Source organism: Rhipicephalus microplus, chromosome 5 (assembly GCF_043290135.1).
Source record: "Rhipicephalus microplus isolate Deutch F79 chromosome 5, USDA_Rmic, whole genome shotgun sequence".
Lineage (NCBI taxonomy): Eukaryota > Metazoa > Arthropoda > Arachnida > Ixodida > Ixodidae > Rhipicephalus > Rhipicephalus microplus.
The window spans coordinates 154267791-154294964 of NC_134704.1; the positions used below are offsets into that span (position 1 = coordinate 154267791).

General features: G+C 50.6%; 1 protein-coding gene and 1 pseudogene across 1 annotated transcript in view; one reads left to right on the plus strand and one right to left on the minus strand.

Moving 5' to 3' along the window:
• Positions 1-6401: 6401 nt before the first annotated feature.
• The window catches only part of LOC119174143 (uncharacterized), a 145155-nt gene continuing 124382 nt past the window's right edge, over positions 6402-27174 (minus strand). Inside the window, exon 10 of the mRNA XM_037424963.2 lies at positions 6402-6565. Coding sequence (XP_037280860.2) covers positions 6447-6565 — 119 coding nt within the window. The 3' untranslated portion in view covers positions 6402-6446. The remainder of the gene's footprint in view (positions 6566-27174) is intronic.
• LOC142817181 (uncharacterized) lies at positions 22146-23118 on the plus strand (annotated as a pseudogene).

Below are 27174 nucleotides of genomic sequence, written 5' to 3' on the forward strand. Positions count from 1 at the left end.
CGGACAGACGGACAGACGGACCGACGGACGGACGGACGGACAGACAGATGGATGGAGGATTCACGTTTTACGAATAAAACCCTGTGAGGCTTCGCCCTACTCACTATTATTCACTCCATGGATATGCTGTGAACTTTTTTTCTGGCTGGACGGTATACTTGTTAGGCCAGGACATGTTATGAGCAAGCTAATTACACCAATTTACGGTAAGAACGAGGCAAGTATGCTACATTGGGAAGATGGTGCTAATGAAGCAATGTTGAGCTAGAACTGGGCTAACTAAACCATGCTAGTTGATGGGCTAACAAGCTATGCTACTTAACACCACTTTAATGAAAAGCAAGCTAAGTAAGCTATGATATTCAACTTTTACTAATATGATGACACTAAGTAACTTGCTAACCAGGATTACGTTTATTAGGTCCATACTGATTATGGTCTTGCTATTTGCGCCTGAGTAATTGGCTTTTATTGAAGCCTTATTGATCAGAAAAAAAGAGCTCAAAAAACCTAAACCAATCGGTACAATAAAATTAAAACAGAGCTGATGCGGCCCCGCCACAGGGGTCTAGTGGTTAAGGTACTCGGCTGCTGACCCGCAAGTCGCGGGATAGAATCCCGGCTGCGGCGGCTGCATTTTCTGTGGAGGTGGAAATTTTGTAGGCCCGTGTGCACCGATTCGGGTGCACGTTAAAGAACCCCAGGTAGACATTGTTTCCGGAGCCTTTCACTTCGGCGTCTCTAATAATCATATGATGGTTTCGGGCCGTTAAACCCAACATATCAATCAATCAGATCTGATGCGGTCTTCACTTCGAAGCTGACCAAACACATGAGCAGGCGACCAACCTAAGAAGCTGCAAGAAGCTAGGTTATCACAAGCTCCTCTATGGCTCCTCCAATTCACAAGTACTGGATGCTCACCAAATTTTCTTATATGCAAAGACGCTGCCACGTAGCGTTCACCGCATCAAACGCTTGACTGTCAGACCGGCGCCATCACATTCACAAGTTGAACGCGAGCTTTCTCAGAATCAACGAGTTTGTATCCGAGTTTTGGCGTGAATCAGTTTGATATACAGACGCCCGCGGCGAAGATGGGGTACGCCCACCACATTTGCCCTTGCCGAGAAGCAGTACTCACGTCGAGCGGCACGATTAATCTTTCAGCTTTATCACGCAGACTATGCACACAAGCACGCACAAGTAAAAGTGCTGCCACCACGCAGCTACAATATCTCGCATTAAATTTCGCTGCGTTCACAACGTATCCAATCACAAGCGCGTTGACGCCATGATGCGAGCGCCTCTGCTGAACACCTGTCCTTATATTTATCTCGAATATTTGATTGTAGCGAAACGAGCAGCACGCAAGTGCACCCTTGCTGCCTTCACGTGTGGAAATTTCCATGCATCGGCAATGACCGCGCAGATGAGGCCACTAGATCTGCACACGACGGTACCCAGTACACAGCCATCCCGTTCTCAAGAACCGACGCAGCTACAAGACTTCGTTCGCTTGCGCGTGACCTCACACTGTTACAGTGAAACTCAGCAGACTTCACAAACGCGCGCCTGCATAACTTGGATCCCGATGTGCAGCTTCGTCTTTCTCCAAGATTATCTCAATCTGAGGAGACTCTTCTATGCCACCTGTGACTTGGAGTGTCCTTCACAAACGCATACTCTTATCTCATTGGAATGGCCTGCTCTTCTACATGCACGTACTGCAGCTGCGAAGAAACCATCGCGCATCTTCTGTGTGAGTGCAGCCATTTCAAGGCGCAAAGACAAGGACTCACTGCAGCTCTGGATAAACTTAACGATCGGCCTTTGTCGGAAAAAAGGATTCTGGGTCATTGGCCGAGCCCATTCTCAGCCCAGAAGGCTTTGAAAGCTTTGCTGCGCTTTTGCGGACATGTGGCCTCAGAGACAGACTTTAGTTCCTTACTCTCTTTCATGTTGTCTTTCCTCTGTCGAAATTTTTTGTAATTTCTCTCTCTCTTCGCAACATTTCTTTTTAACATCTTTTATTCCTATCAACCCTTTCCCCAGCACAGGGTAGCCAACCGGTCTAAGAACTGGCTAACTTCCCTGTCTCTCCGCTTAAACTTTCTTCCTTTTCCATGCTACGGGTGGAATGAAAGAACTTGCCCGAAATAAGACATACGCCCATGAACACGCCTGTGGGAGGCGCGTGTTGAGTTGGCAAAAAGACTGCGCTACAATCAGGTTGATGTCGCTGCCCTGCTAAAATGTTGACGCAGTGGCGGCGCTTCAGTATTCGCACCCTGTGTTGAAAAAAGTGGGTGAAAAAATAAATTGCCGTGAGCAAGATCCTGCACACGGCAAGTTATTTTTTCACCCACTTTTCTGTCTTCATATTTACATTACAATTTAGTCTGATATCTTCCCCTATACTATTGTTGGCACTATGGTGTATTAGATATTAATAATATTGTGTAGAACACAGAAAAATGAGTCCTTAAGTAAACACTTCATATATATATATATATATATATATATATATATTAATAAATAAATAAATAAATACATATATATATATATATATATATATATATACATATATATATATATTGTCTACCACCATACTTTTCAATCCACACAAAATAATTACCTCATGGAATTATGAATGGACTATTAGAATAGCATCTAAACAATATGCCAGCTAATTGGGTTATTGCAACAAATGCATCGCAAACCGAGGAAAAAGCTGGCACAGGAATATTCTGCCCTCATTTTGACTGGTCTTTTTCGTTACGATGGCCGGATTCTGTCCCAGTTTCTCTAGCTAAATTTATGACCATAAAATTAGCTCTCCAAAAGTTATCCAGTTTGAATACAGTAGTAGCAATCATAACTGACTTATTATTGTTGTGTTCTTCTCTCTGTGCATCTGGTGAAACGCCTCTTCTGAAGCTTTACAGAATACCACTTCCCGCGCACCTACATTGTCGCCACTTATTTTGGGTACCAGGGCACAAGGACTTCTTTTTATACGAAAGCGCCGAATCTTTAGCAAAGGCATCGCTTTTGGTGCCAATCAATCCGGTTTTCCCACTGAAAATATACATCACTATTGCACAATTACGCACCTTAACTTTGAAAAAATGCCTACCAGACCCTGTCTTGACAGCTTCTCCAGAATATAAGCACCTATCATATCCCTGGAACAGTGAGTTATCGTGGTCCAGAATAATGGAAGTGACCAAAACCAAACTTTGTTGCTGGGTTACCTCCCTGAGCTGTATAGAGCAAGTCAAGCGTTGTCTCTTCTGTGTCTCTTCTGTAAGGAGAACGAAATAATTAGTCATTACTTTCTATCCTGTCGCCGGTATACGTCATTGAGAAGAAGATTCGTAGCACCACCTCTCCGAAACTTGTGTCTGGATATATCCGAGTTATTTGTTCCATAATTCGGCGCCTCTACTCTGCGCTACAGGGACAGGGATGCTTACTACGCCATAGAGGAATTTATTAGTGACGCTAAAAGAATATCTAGGTATATTCTTCAGTCTTTTAAACATTTATTAATATTATTCAGTAATTATTGCTGTGTAAGCTATCCCTTCCTCCCAAGTCACAGAGAACCTCTGAAGATGTTCCCCGAATGATGTGTCCCTAGCAACCTAGCCCCGGGCACAGCAACAACCGTTGGACAAATAAAGTTTATTCAGCTCAACTCAACTAACCCATCCCTAGCATAAACGAGTAGTATTGCAAAGAAACAAAAAATCACCTTACACTCAGCCAATCTACCGCATTGGGTAAGAGCCATGAGTAGAAGAAGAAGTGGCACGAGCTGGCGGACTGGGCTCGTAACTTTGCGCAATCAGGCAACAGCTCGAAAACAATAAGTCGCTTTAATCACACACACACACACACACAGACGTATATATATATATATAACTATATATATATATATATATATATATATATATATATATATATATATATATATATATATATATACACCCTTGCTGCCTAGAATCAAATAAATTTTTCTTTCTGAACCAACACAGATTCAGAAAGGATTTTTCTTGTGAAACACAGCTGCTAGAACTAACAACCGAGCTGCATTCCAATATGAACAGTAACGTTCAGACTGATTGTATCTTCCTCGATTTTTCTAAATCCTTCGATCGCGTAGCCCATTGCCGTCTGATTTCTAAATTATCTGCCCCCCGATTAGACTCTCTTACCCTATCTTGGCTTCGCAACTTTCTTTCACTTCGTCAGCAGTTTACTATAATTAACAATTCCCCTTCCCCTCTTTCCCACGTAACTTCTGGCGTTCCACAAGGGTGCGTCCTCGGCCCCCTACTGTTTTTAATTTATATAAATGATCTGCCAAATAACATATCTTCCTGCATGCGTATTTTCGCAGATGATTGCATAATTTACCGTCCTATATATCATCCCCCGACGACCACTTAACTCTACAAAGCGACCTTCACCGCATTAATGACTGGTGTAACAAATAGTTAATGTCCCTGAACACGGAAAAATGTAAAATAATCTCCTTTACGCGCAAACAAAACGTTTGCACTTTCCACTACACTATCAATAATTCTGCACTATCACAGGCATCACCCTATAAGTATCTTGGTGTCCATTTCACACCCAATCTCTCCTGGTCTCACCACATCACCACCATTAGCGCGAAAGCCTCCAAGTCCTTAGAATATCTACGCCGTAATTTACATAGCTGTCCCACTCACGTCCGTCAACTAGCCCGTTAAACCTTTGTCCGTCCCCAGCTTGAATTTGCCGCTCCTATGTGGTTTCCTTATCACAACTACTTAATTAACATGCTTGAAGCTATTCAGAATAGGGCGGCCCGTTTCATTTCACGCAATCATGACTATCACAGCAGCATAACGCAAATTAAAAACTATCTTCCTCTTCAACCCCTGAGCACTCGTCGCGACATTTCCCTTCTTTGCCTCTTTCACAAATACGTGTACACTAACAGACCCCTCCCACTCCACCTCGATGTTCCTTCCATTACTTCACGTAGGTTGCATAATCACTTCAGTTTCAAGCGATTATACGGGGCAACTGATTAATTCAACTCATCTGCTCTTCCTCGCGCCATACGTTTGTGGAATGGTCTTCCAGATAACATCGCATCTGTATCAGACAATAATTCTTTCCGTCAGTTGCTGCTTACTCTCTTCTCACAATAGACTTGCCACTGTTCTGCACATTTTTTTTAGTGTCGGATTTTGTGCCCGACTATGTTTGTTGCACACTGGAAATGTTTTCTGTATATGGGCATAGGTTCTGCGTTTTTGGTGCTTTTTCTATTGTATGTTCTGCAACTTATAAACAAATTACGGCACGTCGTTGAGGTAAAGCCAGCGGGCTATCTTTGGTTGATGTCGCCTTCATATGCTATAATGACTGTATTCGGTTCCCACTGTCGTGTGTGCACTATGAAATCGCCTTTTCTTTTTTCTTGTTATCGCCTGTTAACTTCAACTTATATTGCAAACCGCGTCATATTTTCATTGTGCTGATACGCTTTGTAATGCGTGAATTAATTTTGTCTGATCTGTAAAACTTCGCCAGTTACCCCCCTTAATCAATGCCCTGTAAAGGGCCTGTAAGGAATTTTAAATAAATAAATAAATAAATAAATATATATATATATATATATATATATATAGCTACGGCCACAAAACCACCATGCCTGCCTATATATATATATATATATATATATATATATATATATATATATATATATATATATATATATATATATATATATATATATATATATATATATATATATATATATAGAAAAGAAGTGAATACCTAAGGGCTCGTATTTCCGTGTTTTAACAAAATATTGATGAGATGTAACAGACAGTAATGCAAAAGAATGTACAGGGGAAGTTACTAGAACCAATAGAATGTAAATACAAAAGAGAAGTGGATGAAAAAATAACCAGCCGTGAGCAGGAACCAAACCTACGACCTTCGAATAAACTCGCATCGAACGCGTTATTCGAAGGTCGTAGGTTGTGTCGTGTGTGTTTGCTGCTCTCCAACATTCATTTTGAGAAGGCTAATGTATACAGCTCTACACGCGAGGAGCGACCTGTGGCACAGACTATAAAAATCGTTATATCAAGAAAAGAAGCTGCTGATATCTGAGCTAAGTCTGCATCTCTTGAGCTATGAGGAACAGACATGTTATTGGTTCCTTTTACCAAGCCTACATTCTGCAAAACCAAGCTTCCTGAGTGCAGACATAAACTATTACCTGTAGAGACCTTGATGAGTGGATGCTCTCAGAAGAAAGCAACCTACAACACCCACCCAATTAGGCACTGGTTCAACGACAGTGTTCATATGGATAGAAATTCATTCGATTGAGTGGCAACTAATATTTATTTTTGATTTTGCAGACATCTGTTTTACTGACTTGTCAGAGAACGAGCCAGTGCTGGTTTGTTAACTTTTGCAGTCTCGGTCTTCGGTAGGCAGTCCACAACGAAAACGCCTCCGTAGAGGTGCTTATGCACAGGAAGGTTATCTGCGAGAATGAAGACAAAATGTTGTTCACTATGGAATCATTGTTGGAGCTCAGAAAACCATGAAACCTTAAAAATGTTTGGCTCCTAAAAGGTGTAGGGAAACCAATTTTAAAGATTTTTGGTTGTTGCTTTGGAATGAACGCGTGAGTGTCGAGAGCCCAGAAAATGTAGCTGCTTGAGAATGAATTGAAGACATTTTGTACATACCGCTTCATTGACACAGCAATTTTGGTTTCGACATCGATAAGATGACGTCGCAGTGACAGATAAACAGAGGCCTGACGTTACAAATTATATGCAACCTGCGACATGCTAAGAAGCTCTGCCTCTTTAGTATTCACGTAAACAAGGATGAGTTTGTCATCGTCCAGAGACTTTCACAGAGATTTTTGCAATATATGCAGCAGGTAGAACCAAAATTTCGCAAATCTAGTGAACTGTGTTTACTTCTCGGGGTAATGTTCATTGTGGCACAGTTGGTGTGATGACTGTGTGAGGTGTGAGACGAACTTCCCACGCATATATATATATATATATATATATATATATATATATATATATATATATATATATATATATATATAATGTGATGTACATTCTGCGTGATTAGTCATAAAGAAAAAAAGCACTGAGAACATGCGATACACCCCCCCCGGCCGCCCCTTTCACTTTTTCTTTTTTTTCTTTCCTTGTTTTCTTCTTTTCCTTTTCCATTTCTGTTCTCCTTCCCTTTTATCTAACAATCACCTTTAAGATATACATGGTCAGCATATTTTTCCTTCCACTAACGAATGCTTCCCGACCAGACGGCGTGGCATGGCTGCGGTGGTTCTGGTGGGGAGAAAAATAGCTTTTTTAAGAAGTTTAAGCTTTTTAACTACTCACTGCCACGTGAAAGTCTCGTCGTTGAAAGAGGGGTGCCGCGTAATATCACAGAGGCTGGCAAGCAGGTGCAATGTCAATTCTGGTCCGTTCTTGGATTACGCAGTATGGCCTACTACTGCATTTCTTTAAATATGCGCACAGCAGGTATGTGGGGGGAGGTCCCGTACCTCCTGCCTTGCGCAGATATCCTGATCCCGAGGAAGACCCTGGAGTGCCTCGAGCCGTCGCCAAGATCCGGACAAGCCGGCGGGTCAGGGAGTCCACCGGGTGTGGTTCAGCTTGGTAAGCATCTACGGCTTCTTGTTGCCGCCTTTCGCTGTCTCCTGCTTGCTGCCTGCTGCATGCCGCACCCGGCCTGGACACCATTTGCCTGCTGGTGACGTCCTTGGCCTCCGGTTGTCCTGACAACATTGTCGCTACGTAGACCTGCCTGGCCCGGCCCACCTGCCTGCCGCCTGATCCCGCCAGCTGCTCCCGGCGCCTGCTACCATAGTGTCGGAAACCTGGCCGTGATCATCTCCCCCGGCGCCGTCAAACACCCATCCCCGCCAGCTCACCTGCGCCACCACCAGCTCAGCGACCTCACCCTGGCACTTCGGCTCCACCTGCGGTGGGCCCTTTTGTGCTGGTTGCTGGGTCACCCCAGCCTAGACCCCCTGGCTTTGCGGCACCTTCGCCCTCTTCCAGTCCGGTGTAGCTACGCCAGCCGTCCTTGGAGGACGATTTCCGGCGCATTCATCTCCCGACCCCGGTGGAGCTCCAGTGCCTCATCAGCGACTGCAGGGTGGCCTACAGAGGGACCAACTGGGCGTTGCGGGTACAGTCCATGCGCCAACATGTAGTGATTCATCACAAGCACTTCGTGCGTGATCGACTGTACCTGTCTTCGGTGTGCAAAACCCCGTTGTCCTCCCGGCCATCAATCACTGCTACCTGGCCACTGCCACGTTGGCACAGCATTCTTCGGTGCCACGGTGTCACCGCCACCTCTGTGACGTGACATTGATATCGGACCATGGCCTTTCCAACCACCTTTGCTATCTTGTCACGCCAGGCAGGTTTTCGGTTGCTGCTCCTCAGCGAGGAGCCACTCGCCGCTGGCGCTACACGTCCAGTACGTCTTTCGATTCCTACTTGGGCACTTCTTTACCGGTACCACCCCGGGCTTCTCGGCGTCGCAAAGACCACGCGTCCCCTGCAGCCCGCCACGGGCGGGCCTCACCCGATCAGGTGTCTGGTTTGTGCTACCCAATGCCATCTTCATGGACAACCCCGCTGTATTCCAGTACGTCCATTCAAGCGGGTCGTCCTCGCCTTGTGCCTCGACCTCCGAAATCGGGTTGCCGCCTTCTTCGCCCGCCACTAGCCCGTGCCTCCCACAATCGGCCTGTAGTGTAGCGCTAGGGGTGGCCAGTCGGCTAATGAAAAAGAAGGCGAGCGCCGGTGGCTCGTAACACGCAGAACCTAGGATGTTCGTTGGCTTCTAGATGGCTGGATGCCATGGCCGCTCCTCTACTTAGGCAGCTCAGTTCCTCCTGCACGTCTCGTCCGTGGCCGCTGCTCTCTTCAGCAGCTCACTTCCTCCTGCATGTCTCATCCTTTCAATTAACCAGCGACGACGACACATCTACGACGGACGTCATCACGTCGCTACAAATTGATGACCACGGACACACCGACAAGCGACCGATGCTGCAAAACTGCTACCGATCTCCGCAGCCATATTGACGCAAGGTAGGCTGGCAACTATAGTAGCCAGCATCTGAAGAGGACAACGAAGTAGATCTGTGTGCGCGTGCTCTGGTGTTCGCGTTTCTGGCCCTTGGGTTGCGAAAGCAAACGCCCTATTTTGTACCTGCGTGCCTGTGTCTTTGTGACATTTTCTGGTGGAGGTGCTGAGTACAGTAGATGATACGGTCCCCTGAGAGCACCCCTGACGCAAGTTCATCGAGTAGCTCAGCCGAACTTACCCCTGTGCACGTACGTTCCAGCCGTCGTCTCCAGGGACTCGAGCCACAGCACGGTTTGCTACCTGAACGTCAGAGGGCTATGAATCAAACCCCGCCTAACGTCACCGCGCCAGCACCAGCGCACCTGGTTATCAACCAGCCCAAGACGCCGAAGACATTTCATGGAGCTGCTTTTGAAGATGCCGACGACTGGCTCGAGCATTTCAACCGGGTCGCCGTCATCAATGATTGGACACCAGAGCGTAAGCTACGCTATGTGTACTGCTTCCTGGAGGACTCCGCGAAAACGTGGTTTGAGAACCATGAAGCAGCGCTTACGTCATGGGAGGAGTTTCAACGGCAGTTCCTCAAGGCATTTTCTCGAGAGGACAGGAAGGAGACAGCGGAGCGTGCTATAGAGGCAAGGGTTCAAGGCCCTAACGAAAGGGTGACGACCTACGTAGAGGACATGGATCGGCTTTTCAAGCGTGCGGAGCCCTCCATGTCCGAATCCAAGAAAGTTCGCCACCTAATGCGTGGTGTTAAAGAAGAGATTTTTGCCGGACTGATTCGAAACCCGCCTGCGACACTTGCGGAGTTCAATGAGGAAGCCACTGCCATGGAGAGGGCCCTTCAACAGCGTGCCAGACAGTATAACCGTGGTGTAAACCCAAGTGAGGTCACTGCTGTCACTCTAGGCAATGACATCAGCGCGTTGCGAGAGCTTATCAGAGCTCTCATTAAGTAAGAGCTACAAAAGATGCAGGTGACTGCTTCACCTGCAGAGCAGCTCTCCGTTGCGGAGATGGTACGCGCCGAGCTACGGCAAGCCGTTCACGCTCCCCAACCATCCGAGGCGCCACAACAGAGGCACTGCGTCGAGATGAGCTACGCGGAAGCAGTGCGACGTCGTCCATCGTACAGTTCCACCAGCGTATGTTACCCCAAAGAGCGACACGCTCAACAAATGGAGGTAGGCTTCCGCCCTCGCAGCTCACCGTTGATCGCCGAAGCAAGACCGAGAAAGAGTGACATCTGGCGTACACCCGACCACAGGCCCCTTTGCTTCCACTGCGGGGAAGCCGGACACGTCTACCGGACATGTCCATACCGTCGTGTGGGTCTCCGTGGATTTTCGCCTAATGCCCCTCGTCCACGACCTGGCGAGCGACCACAGGAAATAGAGAGTTTCATCTCGAATCGTCGCAGTATTGAACATCGGTCACAAGAGCCTCGCTCGTCGTCGCCTGCTCGCTACAGGTCACCGAGCCCAGCCTATTCACGCGGCGCTCCAAGACGCCGTTCACCCAGTCCTGCAAGTCGGGAAAACTGAGTTCAGCGACCTCCGGAGGTGAGGCCGCTGACGCTGACTCTACGGAAGATCCTCCACTACGACGACAGCGACAACAGCAAAAAGATGTACAGACGCAGTCAAACGGGATGCGAAGAGTGGTGACATCAAACATTGCGGTAACTGTGGACGACGAAGAAGTAATGGCGCTAATTGACACTGGAGCAGACACCTCTGTTATGAGCATGGGTCTTGCCTGCAGGCTGAAGAAGGTTTCCACCCAGTGGGCTGGGTCGCAGATACGTACGGCAGGGGGCCATCTTCTTACTCCGGTGGGGCGGTGCACAGCGCGAGTCAGTATTCACGGATTTACGTATCTCGGAGATTTTATAATACTGCCGAGTTGCTCGAGGGACCTAATTCTCGGACTGGACTTTCTGCGTGATAATGGAGCCGTGATTGATTTGCAACAGTCGCAAGTGACGTTTTCTACGGCACACGCTTTAGCGCGCAACCCTCACGGCAGTTACGTCAATGCTCTGAGAATTGTCGACGATGACGTCACGTTACCGCCGAAGAGTAGCGTGTTCACCTTGGTAGCCTGCGACGTTTTCGACGAATTCAACGACTATGAAGGTATTGCTGAGGCAAATATCCCGCTGCTGCTCAAACGAAACATATGCATAGCCCGATGCCTTGTTCGGTTAGAGAATAAACGCTCTCGAGTTCTGCTGACCAACTTCAGCAATGAGTTTCAGCACGTTCCTAGAGGGACTACTGTCGCTTTCCTCAGTGAAATAGCCGACTTTTTCGATATCAGCACAATGGATACGACTTCACCACATGCAAAAGCTTGTGCTGACCTGGGAAGCCGCATTCACGTTAATCCAGACTTGCCAGATTCACGAAAAGAGCGGCTGCTAAACCTTGTGAGGGAATTCTCGGACTGCTTCTCCACCGCATCGAAAGTTCAGCGTACCACCGTTACAAAACACCGCATTGTTACCGAGGAGTCGGCGCGGCCTCTTCGCCAACATCCATACCGTGTGTCCCCGAAGGAAAGAGAGGTGATTAAACTTCAAGTTCAAGAAATGCTGAATGATGACGTCATCCAACCCTCGACAAGTCCGTGGGCGTCACCTGTTGTCTTAGTAAAGAAAAAAGACAACACACTACGCTTCTGCGTTGACTATCGACGGCTTAACAAAGTCACGAAACGCGACGTTTACCCCCTGCCACGGATTGATGACGCCTTAGACCGTCTACGCCACGCCCAGTTCTTCACATCACTAGATCTCAAGTCAGGGTACTGGCAAATTGAAGTTGACGAAGGCGACCGTGAGAAAACCGCGTTCGTGACGCCTGACGGGCTGTACGAATTTAAAGTGCTGCCTTTCGGTCTCTGTTCCGCTCCCGCCACGTTTCAACGCATGATGGATACTGTACTAGCTGGACTAAAGTGGCAGACGTGTCTTGTATACTTGGATGATGTCGTTGTGTTTTCAACCACATTTGACGAGCATATTTCAAGGCTAAAAAGTGTCCTCACTGCAATAAGGAGAGCGAACCTTACCATCAAGCCCGAAAAGTGCTACTTCGGCTATCAGGAACTCAAGTTTCTCGGCCACGTGGTTAGCCCGGGGGGTGTTCGACCAGATCCGGAGAAGTTGGCTGCCGTTGCCGATTTCCCTCGTCCGGGAGACAAAAAGGCTGTTCAGCGATTCCTCGGACTCTGTCCGTACTACCGCCGTTTTGTCGAAGGATTTTCGAAAATTGCGGAACCTCTTACAAGACTGACACGGCCAGATGTACCTTTCGTATGGACGGAAGAACAACAACAAGCCTTCGTAGAGCTGCGCAATCGACTGCAGACAGCTCCAGTGCTGGCACATTTCGACGACACTGCCGACACCGAGATCCACACAGACGCCAGCAACGTGGGAATCGGAGCCATTCTAGTTCAATGGCAGAACGGCGCGGAGCGTGTGATCGCTTACGCGAGCCGCAGTCTCACAAAAGCAGAAGCTAATTACTCTACCACCGAAAAAGAGTGCCTAGCAGTCGTTTGGGCCATTAGCAAGATTCGACCCTACCTATACGGCCGGCCATTTCGAGCGGTCAGTGACCACCATTCGCTCTGTTGGCTTGCCAATCTACGGGATCCATCAGGCCGCCTCGCCCGCTGGAGCCTCCGCCTTCAAGAGTACGACATAACGGTGGTCTACCGATCAGGACATAAGCATACAGATGCTGACTGCCTGTCTCGTGCTCCTATTTCCCCGACGTCATCTGACACTGAACAAGATTTACCGTTTCTTGGCATCGTCGATGTGGTGCGGATGGCTGAGCTTCAACGTGAGGACACTGAGCTACTTCCTGTCATCCAGCATCTTCAAGGAGAAGACGTTGTCGTCCCACGCCGACTCTCGCGTGGTTTGGCTACGTATTGCCTGCGGAACAATGTTCTCTACAAGAGAAATCTTGAGAGCAGCCAGGAAACTTTCCTCCTCGCCGTTCCAATGGCACTGCGTGAGGAAGTTTTGCAGGCGTGCCACGACGATCCTTCGGCCGGTCACTTAGGCTTTGCGCGGACATTAGCGAGCATCCGACAGAAGTACTACTGGCCACAGCTGTATTCGTCCGTTCAGCGCTATGTCCGCACCTGCCGTGACTGTCAGAGGCGTAAAGTTCCACCCGCAAAGCCCGCCGGTTTCCTCCAACCTTTAGATCCACCTCGAGCACCATTTCAGCAAGTAGGAATGGATCTTCTTGGTCCCTTCCCTACGTCATCCTCAGAAAATAAGTGGATAATTGTCGCGACCGACTATCTGACTCGCTATGCAGAAACCAAAGCTGTGCCTAAGGGAACTGCAGTTGAAGTCGCCAGATTCTTTGTCCACGACATTTTTTTGCGCCATGGTGCACCTGCTGTTCTCATAACCGATCGCGGAGCAGCATTTACGGCAGAGTTATTGCAACAAGTCACCAAGCTGACGCACACCAACCACCGGAAAACAACAGCTTATCATCCCCAAACAAACGGCTTGACGGAGAGGTTAAACAAAACATTGGCCGACATGCTATCTATGTATGTTGACGTAGAGCACAAAACGTGGGATGAAATTTTGCCGTACGTCACGTTTGCCTATAACACCGCTGTGCAAGAGACCACAGACCTAACACCATTCGAGCTTGTTTATGGCCGTCGCGTCACAACACCGTTAGACGCTATGCTCCCTGTAGACCAGGACAACAGCGGAAATGACAGCGTTGACGACTTCGTTGAGAAAGCCGAGGGAGCCCGCCAGCTTGCACGGAACCGCATTCGCGCGCAGCAAGATATCGACGCTCGCCGTTACAACCAAGGCCGAAGGAGCGTCCACTATCAACCAGGTGACTATGTATGGGTGTGGACACCAGTTCGACATCGTGGGCTTTCGGAGAAGCTATTGCGGCGCTACTTTGGCCCTTACGAAGTAGTGCGCTGCCTCAGTGACGTGAATTACGAGGTAGTTCCCCAAAGCTCCGACACCAGTTTAAACCGAAGACGTCCACGTCCAGAAGTAGTCCATGTAGTACGGATGAAACCGTACCATGCCCGCGACTTATGAACACTTCGAACTTTTTCCTTATTATCCACAACAGCGTGGGCTTTTTTTTTTCATTGACGTGATCATTTTTTTCTTTCATGGCCACCTCTAGCATCTCAATCAATCGACCGGGACGGTCTCTCTTGAAAGGGGGGAATTGACGCAAGGTAGGCTGGCAACTATAGTAGCCAGCATCTGAAGAGGACAACGAAGTAGATCTGTGTGCGCGTGCTCTGGTGTTCGCGTTTCTGGCCCTTGGGTTGCGAAAGCAAACGCCCTATTTTGTACCTGCGTGCCTGTGTCTTTGTGACAATATTTCAGTCAGCGCAAGCCTGGCAGCCCCAACTCGACCCGCCAGTGCCACCGTTCCGGACATCTCACCCAGAGTCATGGTTCGAGGAGTTTGCGGCAGGTTTGTACCGCAACGGCATCTGGATCCAATAGTTAATGTACGAGGCAATGTAATATCATCTTCCACATGACGTCAAACACCGGCTCACATAATTATCCTGGATCCCTCGCCCGTACGATGACTTGCGAGATGCCGTGCTCAAGTTTTACGGCGTCAAACGTGCTTCTCCTACCACAAACGACAGAACTGCATCTCGCTCATTACCTTTCGGGACGCCTCCTGCACTACAGCCAGTCCAAACCGTTCCTCTGCCGACAACAGCTGGCCACACAGATTACAGATACCTACTTTTCTTGTCAATCGACCCAATCTTCGAGTGACCCATGACGCCGGAGTTCACGAATGCTGCCTCCTATGTGCCAGTTCTGCAAACAAAAGCATGGCCACTTCTCTCCGACGCAGATTCGACAAAAGCCGCAGCCCCACGCACCGTTGGATTCGCTGCAGAGACCTTGTCAGCCGAACTGTCTGCCCCGGACAATTCGATGACCTCAGCTGGGCCAGCTTACCTTCCTGTAGACTTTCCGCCGGCCCCGGCACCTGTGGAGGCCCGCCACACCGCTCACACTATGGACCTAGAGCCCACTGTGACACTGCACGCCATGAGTTTCTCCGGCACACCGGTGCCTGCTGCTCAAAACCTCGTGGACTGCCAGCACCTACCAACGTCATCCTCGATGTGTTCCACAGAAATTCAAGCCATTTGACAGGTACGGCTGAACGTACACGATGCTGCGACGATGTCAGGAAACTCGAGGACCGCATGCCTTGCTCATTACAGGTGGACCACACCATGCATGCCCCAACAGATGCGCAGGTAAACCATCCGTCTACCACTCCGTACGCATGCTCGACCATTTCAACGTGGTCGACGGCCCCTGACAATTGTGATGACACAGACCTGCCGCTCGATCTCGCGTCGCCCAACATCGGCTCTCGCTCGCACAACGCGACGACTCCTCGGCGTACGCCTGCACTTTACACGTCGTCAAAGGCCGTAAAAATCCATCTATCAGTGCCCTCTGAGATGGCTCGTTATAACGCTAAGCCATTTTGCACTTCGTCGGTCCAGAGCGCATGACTTCCGACTTGTCTGCACCATATTCAGCAGACCAGGCGGCCGCCGCAGCCAGTAATGTGCCACCGGAAGGAACGGTGCCAGCACTGTCAACACCTACCAGGGTTCACCGCACTTTGTAGGCTTATGCCACAGGAGCGAAAGAGAGACACGCCTGAACGATAACCGATGCCAGCCCGGAACGTGCGCCGTGGCTTCACGTGCCACGGCCTAGCGCCTTCTTTATTTTCTTCTGTCGCCATCGCGCGCTCTCCGGGTTGCGCGCCGCCCGAACGAGGGCGCTACAGGGCCCCCCCCCCGTGTAGACTGGAAGTCGGAATGTGACATGCCGTTTGTGGTATTCTAACGGAAGATCAGTCGTAGATGAGAGGCTTTCTAGGGCGGTCTCCAGGTACGCCGGCTTGAGTCGGTCCAAGCTGACTGTCTCTTCACGGCCGTTCTGAAGTAGAGTGGCAGTTTTGGGGGTGCGGTGAAGAACGTGGAATGGTCCGTCGTAGGCTGGTGTCAAAGGTGGTCTGACCGCGTCGTGGCGCACGAAAACATGTGTTGCAGTGGCCAGATCAAGGTGGGCGAATATGGTCTTGTGTTCGGAAGGTCTGGGTGGAGTGGGCCGGAGGTCTTGAACGCAGTTGAGGAGGCGTTGTAGGAATTGCTGTGGCTGGTCTGGTAGCTTCGTTGACGTGAAGAAGTCTCCCGGAAGCCGTAGGGAAGTGCCATACACCAGCTCTGCTGTTGAGCACTGCAGGTCTGCCCGGGTGACAGCTCGTAAACCTAAGAGCACCAGTGGCAAGGCATCACCCAGGTGGCTCTATTGAGGCGGGTAGTCAAGGCGGTCTTCAGTTGTCGGTGAAGGCGTTCCACCATGCCGTTGGCGCAGGGATGATAAGCCGTGGTACGGCAATGTCTGGCTCCGAGGATGCGATTAAGGCAAGTAAACAGCGAGGACTCAAACTGACGTCCACGGTCTGTTGTCACGGTGCCAGGAGAGCCAAAACGGGATACCCACGTAGAAATGAAAACGCGGGCGACTGTCTCGGCTGTGATATATTGAATTGGAACAGCCTATGGCCAGCGTGTGAAGCGATCGACCATGGTCAATATATAACGGTGCCCCTGAGACACTGGTAGAGGGCCCACAGTGTATAGATGAACATGGTCGAAACGACGGCCGGGTGGAAGGAAAGGTTGGGGTGGCGTCTTAGTATGACGGGACACCTTTATCATCTGGCAGGGCAGGCACATGCGCGTCCAAGCGCGCACATCACCGTTGATTCCGGGCCAGACATAGCGCTGGGTGAGAAGACGTTGAGTAGCCCAAATGCCAGGGTGACAGATGTCGTGTAAGGAGTGGAAAACGGTGCGTCGTAATGAAGCGGGAACAAAAGGGCGGGGAAGGTCTGCTGAGACATCGCACCACAAGCGCTCAGATGATAATGGATGAGGCACCAGGCGTAGTCGGAGAGAACGGGGGTTCTCCCGAAAAGCGGCAAGCTCTCTATCATCTTTCTGTGCCGAGGAGAATGAGGCCCAGTCGATGGTTGGCGGTGGAGAGTCAACCGCGGCTATACGAGAAAGGGCATCTGCGGCGGTGTTGTCAGCTCCTTTCACGTGGCGGATGTCGGTCGTGAACTCCGATATATAAGCCAGATGGCGGAGTTCACGGGGCACGTACTTGGATGAGTTAGTGCGGAAAACATACGCCAGTGGCTTATGGTCAGTCAGCACGTAAAACGAGCATCCTTCCAGGAAATGCCGAAAGTGCTGTATTGCAGCGTAGATGGCTAGTAATTCCCGGCCAAAGACGCTGTAGCGGGTCTCAGCAGGAAGTAGCTTCCGAGAGTAAAACGACAAGGGTCTCCACTCGGAGTTAATGCACTGCTGTAAGACGGCTCCGACGGCCACGCTGGATGCGTCCACCATAAACCGAGTATGGGCGTTGCTGCGTGGATGAATGAGAAGCACGGCGTTAGCGACCGCTTGCTTAGCAGCAGCAAAGGCGGCCTGGGCCTCCGACGACCAAGGAATGGTGGAGGACGGGCCGGCGGTCGACCGAAGGAGGCCGGTGAGCGGTCGTAGCAGTTCGGCACAGTGTGGTATGAAGCGCCTGGAAAAATTCACAAGCCCCAGGAATTGGCGTAATTGGCGCAGTGTTGTAGGCTGAGGATAATCCTGAATTGCTTTAACGTGGGACTGGAGAGGGCGTATTCCTTTGGATGATATGTGATGGCCCAAGAACTAGAGCTCAGATGCGCCGAAAGTACACTTAGAGGCGTTCACAACGAGGCCGTATTGCTGAAGACGTTGGAACAGAGCGCGTAGATGGTGCTCATGATCTTCAGTTGTGCGGCTGGCGATGAGGACATCGTCAAGGTACGCGAACACAGTAGGAAGACCCCGTGTGACCTCAGAAATGAACCGCTGGAAAGTTTGAGCCGAACTGCGGAGTCCAAAAGGCATCCGAACGTATTCAAACAACCCAAAGGGCGTCGTGATGGCGGTCTTAGGTATGTCGGCAGGCTCGACAAGAATCTGGTGGTACGCCTTAACAAGGTCCACTTTGCTGAAAATTGTGCAGCCGTCGAGGTGCGATGTAAAATCCTGGATGTGAGGTAGAGGATAGCTGTCGTGGACAGTCTTGGCGTTCAACGCTCGATAGTCCCCACAAGGACGCCAGTCACCAGGATCACGCTTTGGCGCCAAATGCCGCGGGGAAGCCCAAGCGCTTGACAACGGGCGGATAATGCCGAGCTGCAGCATGTGGTCAAACTCCCGTTTAGCAATAGCTAGGTGGTCTCCGAACAGGCGGCGTGGTCGAGCGGCTGCCGGTGGACCCCGGGTGACGATGTGGCGTGTCACCGTATGATTAGGCGGCTGAGTGAGGTTGCACGGTTTAGTTAACTCCGGGAAACTCACCAAGATTTTTTCGAATGGTGAGGAAGGTATCAGCATGCGGATGGCCATTGGGGCAATGTCGAACAGGACTCCTGAGATGGAGAGACGAGTCTTACCATCTATGAGGCGGCGCCGCCGTACGCTGACGTCCAAATTGAAGTATGAGAGGAAGTCCGAGCCGATGATCGGTTGAACCACGTCTGCGATGACGAAAACCCACCGGAAAATGCAGCGAAGGCCGAAGTCGAGAGTGAGAGATTGGAGCCCATACGTTGCTATAGACGAGTCGTTGGCAGCACGAAGCACTTGCCCCTGTGACTTTGAACGATCAGCCTTAGTCGGGGGCACAACGCTAATTTCCGCGCCCGTATCTATAAGGAACCTGGCGCCCGATAGCTGGTCCGTGACCATGAAAAGGCGGCTGGGACGACAAGGGAGATCACACGCCGCCGTCAGTGATCCCGGCAGGCGTTTCCCTGCCACGAACATGGGGGTGTACACTTCGTGGCTCGGTGTCGGAAACGCCGGTGGTACCAGCAGAGGGGTGGAGGGCTGGGACTCCGAGCATCTCGTGTGCGTGGAAGAGGTCGACGACCGAAGTGAGGCGAACGAGTCTCCTGCAGGGGGCTCCGGAGTGCGGCAATGGAGGCGGCGAGTTCGTCGATGCGGGCCTCAAGGCACGAAATCGCTGTGTCTGCTGGTGGTAAGACAGCGTTGACAGATGGGGAGGTGGCTTCATGAACCTGATCGGCGAGCTCCGCCAGGCGGTCGAGATTGACGTCGCCGGCCGCCGCGAGCACGAGGCGGATTGGCTGAGAAAGGCGTTGGAGGAAGAGCTCGCGAAGCAACGCTGAGTGGGCAGAGACGTCTTGTTTCCCAAGAAGCTGTCGCATTCGGCGCAGTAGTTGGGAGGGGCGCATGTCGCCAAGGTCCCCCTCTGCAAGGAGCTGCTGTAGGCGGACGCGTTCCGAAGGCATGAATCGTTCCAACACCTTGATTTTAAGGTGCTGATATGGCATAGTGTCCAAGGGATTGGAGAGGACGTCAGAGAGCCCGCTGGCAACGTCAGGAGGAAGGACGGAGGCTACGTGGTAGTAGCGTGTCGTTTCCGAGGCGATGCGGTACAGGGAGAATTGCGCCTCGACCTGATGAAACCAAACTTGCGGGTCCTGTGGCCAGAAAGATGGGAGACGCAGTTGCACGGCCGAGACGCTCTGCGGACGTGAGGCTTGTTCGGTTGCGGGTGCATTCGAGTCAGTCATTGTCTTCGTCCGGGTCACCACTTGTAGGCTTATGCCACAGGAGCGAAAGAGAGACACGCCTGAATGATAACCGATACCAGCCCGGAACGTGAGCCGTGGCTTCACGTGCCACGGCCTAGCGCCTTCTTTATTTTCTTCTGTCGCCATCGCGCGCTCTCCGGTTTGCGCGCCGCCCAAACGAGGGCGCTACAACTTCATGTTTACGTTCCCACGAGCACCAACAAAGAGGTACAACAAGTCCTACTGGACTGACGAAACTACGCACATGCTACAATCTATCTTTTAAGCATCAGTGCCCGAGTGCGCGCGACAACCGACCGCACCGAAACGACCCCTGCGTGTTCTAGGCTCTTAACCATTTTCAACTGGTCGTCGGTACTCACTATCGCCAAAGGGTTCCTTCATCCCGATCCCCGCCCGCTCCTTTCAACAGCCTGCCTGCGTCGAAACCCACGCCCGCTGCGCCACTCCCAGTGTCTCCCGCCAGAGACCAACTGATTGCCGATAGTCCCTTCCATGGGCAACCTGGACTGCTCACGGACCCTTGGATTTGCGGCCCGGACACTCTTGTTTAATTTCTTCATTTTTATAGCGTAACACGCTAGGCGGGGAGCCCTTGTAGCGTAGCGCTAGTGGCGGCCAGCTGGCTATTGAATATAAGACGAGTGGCGGTGGCTCGTGGCACGCAGAGCATAAAACGTTCGATGCTTCTAGCTGGCTGGAGACCATGGACACTGCTCTACTTGGGCAGCTCGCTTCCTCCTGCACGTTTCGTCCTTTCATTTAACCTGCGACAATGGCACGTGTACGTCGGACGCTGCCACGTCGCTATAGGTCTGCGCGAGACCATTGTGGTCTTGCCACCATGGCCAGCGTCTTTGAGGGTCTGGTAGCCTTCAAGTGTTCCCGCGGTCTCTCACGAGGCTGCATGGTTGCCGGCTCCTGCATTGCCGACACCGTCCACGCCACCGACCAGGCACGACACGGCCCACGTCCACGCCATCACGTCATCGAGAGAAGGTAAGGCGTCTGCTTCGCCCAGCCTGGTCACGGCCTCGCCCGCACACCTGGCTGCAGTCTCAGTCGACGACCTGCTACATGGTCTCTACGGTGCACCGGCATCGCCTCCTCCGCCATCCGATCCCAGGTTCCTTCCAACCCCCTCCCCGTAACGCCCGCCACCCTCAGCTTCCTCTGCATCCGTACCACTATCCGAGGGCGAGGCGGGGATGTATTCCGACGACGTGACACCAGTGAGCAGCCCGAGGCTTCGTCTCCGAGTCTCCAAATGTCACCCTATCACACCCATCTTCTCAACAACGAGGCCATCCTGCTGCGCTCCATGCTTCGGGACCCACCCTCTGACCAGTCGTGGGCCCGCTGCGAGGACACCTGGAACCAGGCGGTTGCAAAAGCGGTATGGTTACCACGGGTTTGTGGTAGTCGCGAACGCCGCAAGACCAACCCAGCAAACCCGGTGGAGATACAGCGGCTTTACCGTCGAAACCAACGCTGCGCGGTGAGATTGATACGAGAGGGCCCTTCACAAACGTGTGCGATCACCATTCAGGATCTGAAAGATAATTGGAGCCACACGTGGTCGGCCTGAACGGCCGTCTCGACTTTCCTTCTGCGACGGACCATCGCGTCAATACCTGCTCCTGCAGGCATTAATGTGATGCTCTTCAGCCCAAAGGAGGTGTTTTTGCGTCCACGAAAGTCAGAGAACACGGGCCACAGGAGCAACCGTCTCACCTACTGTAGTAGCCTCGAGGGACGAGCAGAGCCAGAGTGGCCGTGAACGAAAAACAGTAAGAAGGTTGAATACGGAGTACAAAAGAGCACTGGGCACCCGCTTCACAGCGCTCATATAGCCATGAAGCACCAGCGCTATCAGCGTGACGTCACACAGGCTTCTCATGACACCGTGCACACTCCTTCCCACAATGTTTATAGCCTATACCAAACGGGAGGTTTTCTTGCATGAGCACTGCGTCGAAGAGTCTGAGCACCTAGAGGAGACACAGTTCTCGTGCAAGAAAACCTCCCGATTTCTATAGGCCATAAACATTGTAGGAAGGAGTGTGGTGTGCACGGCCACTCTGGCTCTGCTGGTCCCTCGAGGCTACAGCAGACTGGCGACTAGGATCGGATATAATTCCACTGGGCTACAAGACACTATTAGCGGTGGTTCCGAAGCGCTGCGAAGATACAGTCATGATGGCGACGTTGGGAAAGTTCGATCAGTTCAACGGGGATAGTGACGAAGATTTTCAGTCCTATGTGGAGTGGTTCGACCATTTCCTGAAGGTCTCCCAGGTGAGCGACGACCTGAAGGTGCCAGTGTTCACAACGGCAATAGGAAAGAAGGCCTACAAAACTCTGAAAACGTTGCTGAAGCCGGAAAAGCCAGAAAACAAGACGTACGCACAGTTAGTACAGACACTGAAAGAGCAGTACGTTTCCAAAACTTCTGTGATTTCCGAGCGTTTCAAATTCAATCGTTATTTTCAACAAGATGGGCAAGCGGTGACAGCCTTCGCTGTAGAGCTGAAGCGGTTGGCGACATCATGTGATTTCGGAACGTTTCTGGACGACGCGCTGCGCGACCGGTTTTTGGCAGGACTTTGTGACAAAGAAACACAAGCAGAGCTGTTAAAGACAAGCAAGTTGGCTTTTAAAGAGGCCTGTATTATCGCTAGGAGTATTGAGTTGGCCCGGACAGAAAGCCAGGATTTTCAGCCCAAGTTGGCGCAAGGAATGATCAGCACCCTTAACCGCAAAACAGATAGCGGGAAACACCCACCACGCTGGAGAAAGAAACTTCGGGGATGCCTGCTGGCACCAGGTGGGTGGAACCACTCCACTGTTTTCGATGCGGCTCAAAGAATGGAGCATCTATATGCAAATTTCGCAAGTACCGTTTCGGGTGTGTAAACGGGTTGGACACTTAGCGAAGATGTGTAGGGACAGAGGTAGCGACGGTGCGAACGTGATAAACGAGGAAAGTGACGCGGGTGAACATGTGCTGTACAATATCTATTCTTGTGAGCGGCGCACCAGATTCTACGAAATTTGCCTGAACCTAGATCAGAAGAGTGTGCGCATGCAGATTGACACAGCGGCGTCTGTGTCAATTGTACCAGAGTCACTGTGCAAGAAATACTGGCCTAACCTACCCTCAGAGCCATGAAGTCTTAAGCTAAAAACCTACGGTGGCACTCCGCTGGCGCTAAAAGGGAAGCTAAACGTTTCCGTAGAGCACAATGGTCGGCACAAGCAACTTCCGCTAATTGTCGTGAAAACGAACGAGAGTACTAACACTATGCTGTGTGGGCGAGACTGGCTGTCAGCACTGAAGTTAGACTGGGCTAGTGTTTATGGGGTTTGCTTGGACAAAGTGGCATTGCTGCTTGAAAAATATGCTAAGATTTTTGAGCCTACCTTGGGTAAAATTAAGAACAGGGCTATTAAGGTAGTGCCTAAAGATAATAATAGCACACCCGTTTTTTGTAAAGCGCGGTCGGTACCATTTTCAGTTTATGAAGCAGTGTCTTCCGAACTACAGAACCTCGTGAAAACCAGAGTGCTAGTACCTGTTCAGCAGAGTGAATGGGCGACGCCACTAGTAGTGGTGCCGAAACCAAACAACCAGGTCAAGGTGTGTGGGGATTTCAGGGTGACACTAAACCCATGCCTAAGAACAGATCATTACCCCCTTCCCGTGATTGAGGATCTGTTTGTAAAGCTGGCCGGTTGGAAATATTTCACGGTGTTGGATTTGTCCACTGCATACCAGCAGCCAGAATTGCATCCCCAAGCGCAGTCGCTAGTCGCGATCAACACGCATTTGGGGTTATTAAAGTATACGCGCTTACCCTATGGCATAACGAGTGCACCTTCGATTTTCCAGCCTGTTATGGATGACGAGTTGGAAGAACTTGATCGGGTAGCGTGCTATCTAGACGACGTGCTGATAGCAGGAGCTACCTTTGAAGAATGTTTCCATAAACTGGAAATTGTGCTGTCTCGGTTTCTAGAAAGAGGCATTCGAATGAAAAAAAGAGAAATGTAAGTTCTTTCCGACTTCCCTGCCCCGCCATGGTGGTCTAGTGGCTAAGGAAGTCGGCTGCTGACCCGCAGGTCGCGGGATCAAATTCCGGCTGTGGCGGCTGCACTTCCGATGGAGGCGGAATTGTTGCAGGCCCGTGTACTCAATATGGGTGCACGTTAAAGAACTACAGGTGGTCAAAATTTTCGGAGCCCTTCACTACGGCGTCTCTCATATACATATGGTGCTTTTGGGATGCTAAACCCCACAAATCAATCAATCAATCAATTTCAAACTTCCGTCCTGTATTCGGGGCACGTTCTCAATGAAAGGGCATACGCCTGTCAGAGGAAAAGTAAAAGCTATAACGGAAGCCCCTGCACCTGCGAATGAGGCACAGTTAAGAGCTTACTTAGGGTTGATAAATTATTATGCTAAGTTCGTTCCTCACGTGGCCACAAGACTCAGGCCACTGTATGACGTGTTGAACCAAGAAAAAGGTTTCAAATGGTCCGGGAGGCAAAGCAAGTGTTCCAGCAAAGTAAAACGTGGTTGACGGAAGGAAACGTTTTGACATACTACGACCCAACGAAAGAGATAGCGCTGGTGTGTGACGCATCCATGTATGGCGTGGGCGCCATTCTGTTTCATAAGATTGATAAGGTGGAAAAACCCATTGCTTATGCGTCTAGGGCACTGAGCAAAGCAAATAAAAATCATGGTCACATTGAAAAAGAGGCTGTCGCTGTGGTCTTTGGGATGAAGAAGTTCCAGAAATACCCATTTGGGCGTAGTTTTGTCATTTATTTGGACTACCAGCCATTAGCTAGCCTTCTGGGGCACGGCAGACCAGTTCCAGTAATGTCTGAAATGCGCCTGCAACGATGGGCTTTGGTACTGGTGGCGTACAAATACAGATGGGAGTACCGAAAAGGCAGTAACATGGGAAACGCTGACTCGCTTTTGCGATTGCCGTTGGCGAATGAGCGAGATGTCTCAGATTACGTACAATTTTCTCTGTTTTCAATGAACTTCCACTGTCTGCCGACATAATCAGCAAGAAAACGAGTACTGATAGAGTGCTATCGAAAGTGTTGTGGTACACGAAAAACGGCTGGCCTGTGCATGTCACTGATAGTGAATTCGAACCATACTTTGTTCGCCGGTATGAACTATTGGTAGATCAGCAGTGCGTTACGTGGAAAAATCTGGTAATTGTTCCACACTGTTTGCGTAAACAAGTATTGGCACTTTGTCATGAAGGTCACCCCGGAGTTACACGCATGAAAATGCTCGCGCACACCTATCTAGTGGCCTCAGTTAACCCCAGATATTCAAAATATTGTTAAAAGTTGCTGTACTTGTCAGTTGACGCAGAACGCTTCACCTAAAGCCCCCCTACAAACTTGGGATTGGCCGAGCCGCAGATGGCAGCAACTCCACCTGGATTTCACATTCGCATGACACCACACCTACCACCGATGGAAAGTGGCCGACCCCGAAGCCTGGCCGGTTCAAGGCTGCATTATTCAACGCATGTGTTTATCGCTGTAGAACACCAGACTCATGGCGCACAAACCCGATGGTCCTGATTTTCAAGCGAGGAGACTTGCAGCCCCATTCCAAATGGCGCCCCATCACCCTAGGCTGTACAGGAGCGAAACTATGCCAAATGCCTCGCCGCCCAAATACAGGCAAGGATCTTGGAGCAGGGCGTCCTTTCGAAGTACCAAAAGCGTTTCCTGTCACTTGACGGAGACTTCGAGCTCCACTACATATTGTCACGTGCTTGTCAAAAAGATAGACAATGGCAGTTGTGCATGTGCCATGAAATACAATGAAATGGATGAAAAAGAAGAACTCTCTTGCGCGTTCTATTAAAAGGCCCGACCTGCTTGTAGTGTCTCAATCTCTGCGGCAAGACCTCTGTTTTGACGTTGTGACACTGGTCGAGGTGATTAAGCCTACAACCTGATGCAGGACAGTCTTGCTCGGACCCGTTAACCTAGTCCAGAGACTCAGCCCCTCGTCACGACTTCAGTGCACCGATTCAGTCGGCGCCTACTAGGCCTAAGCTCTGAGTCCGCGCCTGTCTGCCTTTTACCAGCATGGCAGCTCCTACCGCATTCATCGTTATCTTTCTATCGCAGGCCACTCTTCTCTCACAGGTGACTCTTGAACATGCTCGCGTTCCGGAAGTTTTCCACGGGGAAGAGTACGACGATGTTGAGGACTGGCTTGAACAGTTCGAACGGGTCGCTGTATCCAACCACTGGTGCAAACAGCATAAACTTGGCTGTGCATATTTCGCACTGGAAGATAGCGCTCGCACGTGGTATGAGAACCGTGAGGCTACATTCCACTCTTAGGAATATTTCCGTCGAAAGCTCCTCGCTAGATTTTTAAACTCAGACCAACGGGATAGCGCACAGCAACTGATTAAAGCCCGCGTGCAAAAACCCAATGAAACAGCCGCCATGTACGCAGAGGGTATGATCCGTCTGTTTCGGCAAGCTCACCGTGACATGCCCGAGGCGAAGAAGGTGCGTGAACTAATGCAAGGTGTTAAGGATCAATTGTTTGCGGGCCTCGTACGAAATCCACCTACAACAATAGACGAATTCATAAGAGAGGCGACTGTCATCGAGCGCGCACTGCAACAACGATACCGACACTTTGACCGCCTGCCGAACCACACGGCAGTAAGTGCTGCAGCTCAGAACACTGCCATATGCGAAAGTTTCCTGTGACAAATGATTAGGGAGGAACTTCGGGCCATCTGCATTCCCCCTACCCAATCGCCAGTCGCATCTGTTGCTCAAATCGTCCGTCAGGAGTTAAGGCAAGCCAATACACACCAGCGCCAAGTCCTGAGCCACATCCAGTGAGCTATGCTGATGTGGTCTGTCGCCCTCCACTGACATTTGTGGCGACGCCCTTCCAGCCACGACCCGCTGCCGTACCTTGGTGGCAACGGGATTCTACGAGACGATCGCCAGTTCGGCAAAATGACTTATGGTGCATGGCCGACTGTCGACCTATTTGCTTGCGCTGCGGGGAACCCGGTCACATTGCCCGCTACTGCCGTCATGGCAATTCAGGGTTCAGGAACTTTTTGTCCCGCTTCTTTCCGCTCCGAAGACCGTCATGCCCACGATGCTGATCAACTATCGCCTGACCAAGCAACCCTACCGTGTC